This window comes from Pholis gunnellus (genome assembly GCF_910591455.1).
Source record: "Pholis gunnellus genome assembly, chromosome: 20".
Taxonomy (NCBI): Eukaryota; Metazoa; Chordata; class Actinopteri; order Perciformes; family Pholidae; genus Pholis; species Pholis gunnellus.
Window position 1 is genome coordinate 9683640 of NC_136547.1, and position 7605 is coordinate 9691244.

At 45.5% G+C, this 7605-nt stretch overlaps 1 protein-coding gene across 1 annotated transcript; it reads right to left on the minus strand.

The window, feature by feature from the left end:
- Nucleotides 1-1138: 1138 nt before the first annotated feature.
- Nucleotides 1139-3088, minus strand: sox17 (SRY-box transcription factor 17). Its single transcript, XM_079181506.1, has 2 exons — nt 2657-3088; nt 1139-2278 (listed from the first exon to the last, which is right to left on the minus strand). The coding sequence occupies exons 1-2, from the start codon at nt 2952-2954 to the stop codon at nt 1386-1388; spliced, it is 1191 nt and encodes a 396-aa protein (XP_079037632.1). The 5' UTR covers nt 2955-3088; the 3' UTR covers nt 1139-1385.
- Between the last annotated feature and the right edge of the window lie 4517 nt (nt 3089-7605).

Here is a 7605-nt window from a genome sequence, read left to right on the forward strand (position 1 = left end):
AAAAACACTCAGAAATGTATGTGTAATGTAATGTAACCTGAATAAGACTGTTTTTTTTCTTGACATTAACAAGAGCTGACATCATTATTACGACCGTGGGAAGAACCAGAAATATTTACCTTGAGGTCCAACCACTACTTCTACATATGAGAATATTTCAAAACATTCAGCACGAACAAAGCGCATTAATATATACACCTCTGGAGCATGTTTCCTCTGAGGTGCTAAAAATGGATCGTGAGGTCAGGGTGATTGACCCCTTTAGAGAAGAACCTCTTCCTTTTAAAATAGGGAAAATCTCTATTTATAAAACGGGACTCTTTGTCAGCTAAAAATACCACAAATCATCCTCAAGGTTTGATGTAATCTCTTAAAGATTTCCAACTGATGAAATTTGACGTATGATGAAGCAACAGACTGGCGTTGGTGGATAAATATATCATAGCCTTTCAGAACTAAAACCTGATGTTATTGCTGTGTAATAGCTGGAGGGTGGTTATTGAATCATACCTCAAGTTCAGCAGTTAAAATACACAAAATAAAGTGTCACCATTGTTTAACAGAGGTGTAGTGAATTTTAATGGCCCCTTCCATTAATCAGAAGAGACTAAATCATTCAGAGACAGGATGTCCGGAGCATAAACTGCACTCCCATGCTGCGAAAACAAGGCGCCATGTGTAACGCAGACACTGAGATTACCTCCACTCTGTGCGGGCCAGGAAGCCGGGTCGCGGCCCTCCGCTGCCCTGCTTCCAGGTGAGCAACTGGTGCTGAGCCCATGCTCCATGTGGAAGAGGGAAAAACCAACAGAGATAGTGCCGTGTAATACAGAGCCGACGCTGAATGAATGTTGTGATGAGTGGAAAATCTGAATTGTTCATTAAGCTTTTTTTTGTTTGTTATAAAGTAACTAATCATTAGAGACTGTTTTTAGGTGCTACAGCTTTTGATTTAGAAATTGAAACATAATAAATAAATGTGAAGGAATGCTTCTTTCAGTGTTTTCTGAAAATCAAGAAAATGTGAAATAATAAATACAAGAGAGGATGAGTCTATTTGCAAAAATTTATTTTAAAAGTGCAAAAAGTATAAAAAACACCTTCAGTATATACATAACCTTTAAAATAGCGGCTGTTCAATATTTATTATCACAAAACAAATCCCTGCAAGAGAGGAAGAAAAAGTTAAAACCAGTGTTTGAAATATTCTATGGCTTTTTCTTACAGTACAACAGTCTTCTCCACAGCATTTTAAAATCGCATAGGCTAGCAATGACAAATCAAATCAATTAAAAAAACAACAACATTTTTTGTTCAAATTTAGCTACAGAGATTTGAGGTCAGATCATGTGTCCTTGCGGCAGGGTAACAGGCCGGGCAGGAGGTTAAGAGTTGTTGTAGCTACAGTAATACACAGCTGTGCTGGCGTCTGACAGCACCGATGATATCAGGCTTTCAGTTCCTTGCATGCCAGCCTCGTGCGATCCGTACGGCAGGCCTGTCATGTCCGCACGCGCCGAAGAGGAGCTCAAATACTGCTCGAACTCGCTGCGGTCCACCTCGGCCAGCAGCTCAGAGTGGTGCATCTGCTCCACGCCGTCTGCTGAGTGACTTTGGGAGTCAGGAGGTGGGGAGAGCTGTCCCGCCCCACCGGGATGCCGTTTGGGGTGGCTGGGACTGCAGTGCTGAGTGTAATACATGGCCAGAGGGTTGGGGCATCCCATGTAGGAGGGGGGAAGGGTTGCAGGCTGAGGGGGCTGCTCCTGAGCTGAGGCAGGGTGCCGGTGCAGGATGGGGTTGCCGTGGTGGTTGGAGTGGGGGTCCTGGGGCTGGTACTCCGCCGCCTGGGAGTGGTAAGCGTATGCAGGCATCATGTGGCAGTCCTCTTGTGAATGTGGGGGGAAGAACATGAGGTCTGACTCCACAGCGTCCAGAGGAGAGGTGTCAGGCGTAGGGAGGCTATACGTTTCATAAGAGGGGCCCCCAAGAGCCTGAGCGTCTCGGTAGTGGCTGAGCGGCTGCGGGGGAACCTGGAAGCCATGCTCGTGGTAGCCCAGGCCCAGAGTCTCCACACACACTCTGCCGTCCCCGTGCTGGTGATCGGACACGGTGTGGACCAGAAAGCCAGAGTCCAGCCTCTTAATCCTCTTCACCTGCTTCCGCCGCCGGGGCCGGTACTTGTAGTTGGGGTGATCCTGCATGTGCTGAACCCGCAGCCGCTCGGCCTCCTCCACAAAGGGCTGCTTTTCTGTGACAGGAAGGGCTTTCCATGATTTCCCTGCAGGTCAAGAGGAGAGTGCACATCAACGATATGTCAGCAGATACTGTATGCAGTCTGGTGATGCACACAAAAATAGCTTGTTGCCATTTGAGGGGGCAGGGACAGGTTTTTGAGGTTACATGTGCAGCTTAACTCAGACACAGTAACTTTTAATAACAGGGCAACTTCACCTGCTGCCTCAACGATCCCTCCACTGATTGGGAAATAACCATTCACTGTTGTTTGAGCAACACGAAAATATAATTTGTCTTAAAACAATAAACTAAATTAACGAGCACGTAAATATCAGAAATAATAATAATAATAATACATCTCTATAATAACCTGAACAGATCTGGCACACAGATCGATTAAATAAAGTATAAAATGACTTACCCAACATTTTGCTCAGCTCCGCGTTGTGCAGGTCCGGGTTTTGCTGCGCCAGTCTCTTGCGCTCATCCTTCGCCCAGACCATGAACGCGTTCATGGGCCGTCGGATCCGCGGTTCGGTCTTGCCGCGATTCTGGCTGCCGGAGCTGGAGGCGCACGGCTCGTTCTTCACTTTGGCGTCCTCGAGAGGACTGAGAGGGTCGGCCCACTGGCAGTGTCCCATTCCAGGCATCATGACTGACATCGCACACCTTGCCTGGGTTTGATCGTCGCTGGCGTAACCCGCATCGGGACTACTCATCTCTGTCCAGCTGAGAGGTTTTGGAGCAACAGACTACAGCAGCACACTACGACTGAGAACCAACAGACAGATACAAATAACTTAACACGGTTTCTGGCTTTAAAGCTGGAAAAGAATTAGTCACATCCATAAGCCATTTGCTGAAATCGCGAGGGCTGAAGTGTACCGAATACTCAGTGCTGGATGCGAAGGCTGGTGCGCTATAAACTCACAGGCAGCCAATCACCATGTGGTGGGAGTTGCCCACTACTACAAAGGTGTAAAAAAGTTCGAGTAGTCCGCCTCCTACCCTTGTTTGAAGCGCTGAGACCCTCTAAGGAGAGACGCGGTGAGATTTCTAATAGATGCAAACTATAAATAATAAAAAATATATTCCCATGTGCACAAAATGTGTTTTATAGTTAGACAAACCAGGCTTTAGTGCAAAGGTTTTAAAAAGGTGACAATGTGTGACATTTTACCTACTTTAGGAGATAAAAGAGGTGAAACCAATGAAACCTTTAATCCACAATTCACGTGAGTCCAGTTTTAATTCTCACCCTTGTATTAGACTGACACGGATGCGCAGAGATCAATACTCGATCGACAGTTTGTGTATTGGAGGGGGTTAAGTGTGTTAAAAGCTTGAATATCAGGTTTACGCGTGGAGTTAATGGTCCCCTCATTCGCAACTTTTACGCACAATCGTCTCGATGGAGACTTTCTTTGATTCCAGCCTAATGAGAAGCGCTGGACAAAGGGCGTTTGAGGATTTAACTTTCCTAAAAGTGACATCAATAGACCTAAATAACAAAGCGTAAATAAACACCCATTACACGTTTGTTAAGTGATGAGGCCTTTGACACAAAAAAAAAACTGTAAAATGTTGTGATACTGGTGCGCTTTTGTCTATGGCTGTGACGCTGAAATGTCAAAACAGTCGAGGATACACTGTCGTTAACCGACTAGACGTCGGTCTGGGATGTTAATGAACCGAACAAACAGCTGGTTGATTACGTTGTGGGCGTAAAACGCTTTAAATGTCTTTTTTGGTATCACATTTATGAAGAGAACAGTTATGTCTGGAAAAAACCCCAAATATCTTGTTTTTAATTTACTAAATGGGACATACTGGTAATATTGCATAGTCTGTAAATATCAAAAAATAAAGCAGAATATTGTAAAGAATCAAAAAGTAATTTATTATTTTTTGTGGTCAGCTATTATATTTCTTTCAACAACTTATACAACGCTAAGGTGCATTTCACCTTTGATGTCTGAAACTATAATGTCACAATTAAATTATTGTTTACCTCAGTGGATGCTCATTCACTTCATTGTATTATTAATAAGCTTTGTCTGAGTTTAAAAAGGGCAAAAAGGCTTATTCACTGCAAAGAACACATTTTGCCCCTAAAATATCCCTCTCTGAGACTTGAGTTTGAGTGAGAGTTTGAAGTGAACCTTCACTGAGCAGCATTTATGGAATATATGTTAAAGACATTAGCCAGTATTGTGAAATATAAACTCCATTAACTCGATAAAACACATGTGCAAGCTGCAGAAATGTGTGTATCCTTGGTTTTGGAGCAGCTGTGCCACACCAGGACGGTGACGCGGTGGGGGAAAGGTTAAAGCAACCTGTTGCACCTCAAATGTCCAGACTTGGAGTGTTTATACAGCAGAGAATGAAGCCCCTGTTTGTGGTCAGAAACCCAAACATCACCCACAAGCTGATGCTGGTTCTTATCAGACCCAGCAGCCCTCAACCTGTCAGCTCTTCTCGGACCGTTCCCATCTCGTTGTGGTTTACGATCCCTGTGCCACGGCAAAAGGGGCTGACAGAAATATGAGCGATGCTTATGCAACCTTTTCGTGCCCCCGTGCAGACACCACCGGGGACACAGAGAGCACGCCGGGTGACCCTCTAGGGGTCGGTGGGAGGGTGTTTTGGATGGAGGGTCCGGCCAAGCATGGGACAGGATCTGGACTATAATACTGTCATCGTCTATTTTACTGCTTATGACCTGATAAAGTTCCCCCTCCAGTCCCGAGAGAGTGGAGAAAGAGAGACTCTGTGTTTGCATGTGTGTCTCTGTGAATGCGTGCGCTGACATGGGCGTGGGCATGAGCGTGCCCTGGCCACCTCTCGCTGTGTGGGAGTGAAAAATCCTGTCTTTTGGTAGGAGAAGTCATAAAGTCTGGAGTCGTAGCCACATTTCCTCTACAAGGTGAGGTTCAGAGTCGACCCAAAGGAGTGGCGGCGGGGGGATGAGGGAAGGTGACACGCCTCATATCCCCCCCCCTCCTCCTCCCTCCATTCCTCCCCCTGTCCCTCCACCAAGTCCCCCACCCCGTGCCTGGGGAGTCTGGGGCTGGGTGGGGGCCAGGGCTCACGACGCCAGCCTCTGGACTCAGTGCTCAGGGAGAGGTCACTTGGCTTGCTTACACAATGGCATTATCTCAGTTCCAGCCTCGGCTACTGCAGCGGTGAGCACTTCCTGTCCCTCTGCAAGCACTTCCTGTCCTTGGCGTAGCAGCACAAACTGTCCGCCTTCCGAGTGAGTTCTGAAACACGGTTGAGCTGCTGGTCGCCAGTCTCACTGTATAAATGTCTGTGGGTGGCTTTCTTGGGAATTGCACAATGTGTTTGCTGGCTCCTTTGTGCCGCGCTGCGAGGCAGTGGTGTTAGTTTAAATCACAGGGACGGAAGGTATATATATGTTAGCACTCTGCGCTGATCCCCTGAGCCGCTCGAGCTGCGAAGGCCTGAGCTGGACAAAGCCACAGAAGGGAAAAGTGCTCTGAGTTTGAACAATACTCTAATTAGCAGCAAATATTTGGGGACTCTGTCCTATTCTTAATCTTACACTTCTTCAAGGATGTTTAGTTCATAGAGTAGTCTAATAACAGATAATTAATTTGCAGACTGTTGGTCGGAGAGCAATTTGTGACAACATTTTACAGACAAAACAAGAAGTTCTTCATATGGTAAAAAGGCAAAATATTAAAACGTCATTGATTGCCGGTACAATGAAACACAACATAATTATTTTTTGGTGCCATTTGCTTTGGCATCAAGCTGCTAACTTGCTTATTTACACATCCAGCAGACACAGAGCAACATTAACGTTTATTTGGAGTCATGTTTCAGTTCAATATCACTCTACTTCTAACTCTGTCTTTGGTCTCCACCAATTGCTGAGGGAAATATGTCTCTGTAGCTGCTAAACGCTCCACTATGTTCACCAGCTAGTCTTTAACTGTGTCTGTCTGCTGTGTGGTGCTGAGCAGCTAGCCTACAGTGTGTCTATCAAAGTTTGTTCCTGAAATCCGTTGGCGTCGACTGGATACAACGTTGGTGAGAGCGGTAACTCAAAACAAGACAGTTGAGGTCCTAAAAAACTAAATCAATAAGCTTAAAGACGCTAAAGCGCTCCTAGAGCTGAGGGAAACTGCAGAGTTGGGGGTTAACTTTGATCCATTGTTCATGTAAAAATGTTGATTAGTGCAGCTTTAAGAGTAGTTTGTCAATTCAACAATGTTTTACATCCTTTAAAAGGCTCTAATGATGAACAATACTCAATTTGTTCCCATTTAGGTGTCTTGCCCACAAAAGAGGGTTGGTGTTAAAGGTTTACTCAAATATATTATTCATAATTGTATCTCCAGTTAAAACCATTGTTAGTTGCAGCCCCCCATCAAACCCAGGTTATAGTTCTTCTGTCATGTGTATGGTAGGAATATAAATTGGAAGCCATACAGTCAGTGTGTAGATCTTTGTCATTGTCAATGGTGAGATATCGTGATTGTTTAAATTATCTGATTAGACTATGACTTCCTCCAACACCTGCTGGAGTGCGGGAGGTGTTTCAGGATGGGGGAAGGGCCCTCGTCAGGAGAGAATGAGGAGGTTAAGGAGGGGAGCACATAACAGGTGTGCAGAAGAGAAAGAAGGAGAGAAAGTCTGGATTCTGTAAATAGAAATCACACCTTTTACCGAAGCTGGAAGTTTTAACAATAATGAAGTCACTTAGGAATTTGAAAGGAGATTCAATTCTGCCGTCAAACTGTGCAGGTAGATCAGTAGTAGTTGGAATATGTCAAGGAAAAGTGTGACTTCCTTATGGCTTTTTGTTGGTGGTTGATCTTTAGCAACCTGAGAATCATCCCATGAGGGAGATTGCAGATATGAGATCATCCACAGGTTAAGGTGGTTAAATTATGCTCACAAAAAGGATATGAGAGTCTAGGTTTGATCAGGTTTTTTTCCCCGGGTCACTATTTGGTCACAGAAATTGGGGACTTGAAATTCTGACGAATGACACCAGAAAAACAAGACAGAAACTGATCACGCGGCCTAAAGCATTGCCTCTCACTTACACGCACACATAGATGGCTTTAAGTGTTATTGGTGGTGCAGTCTTTCCCCCTCCCTCAGGGGATTGCTGGGAAAGTTCCCTTGCCCGAGAGCACACACCCGGACCCTGCAGAAAGGGTAGCACTGCTGGGATGTTGTCTCCCCCAGACGAGCGGGGACTCGGAGGAAGCCGTCTCCACTCTCGTCTCATTGTTCTGGAGGCGTTAATCTGTCGAGGATCTGCCGAGAATCAGGTGGGAATCTACTCGGCCCTGTCGTGTTTATTGGCCAAGCTCACTCCACGCTGAGCAA

Coding starts and splice junctions, on each gene's coding strand:
- sox17 (XM_079181506.1), bottom strand. CDS start 2,954: ATGAGTAGTCCCGATGCGGGTTACGCCAGCGACGATCAAACCCAGGCA. Junction 2,279..2,656: donor GGAGCTGAGCAAAATGTTGG/GTAAGTCATTTT, acceptor CTTGACCTGCAG/GGAAATCATGGAAAGCCCTT.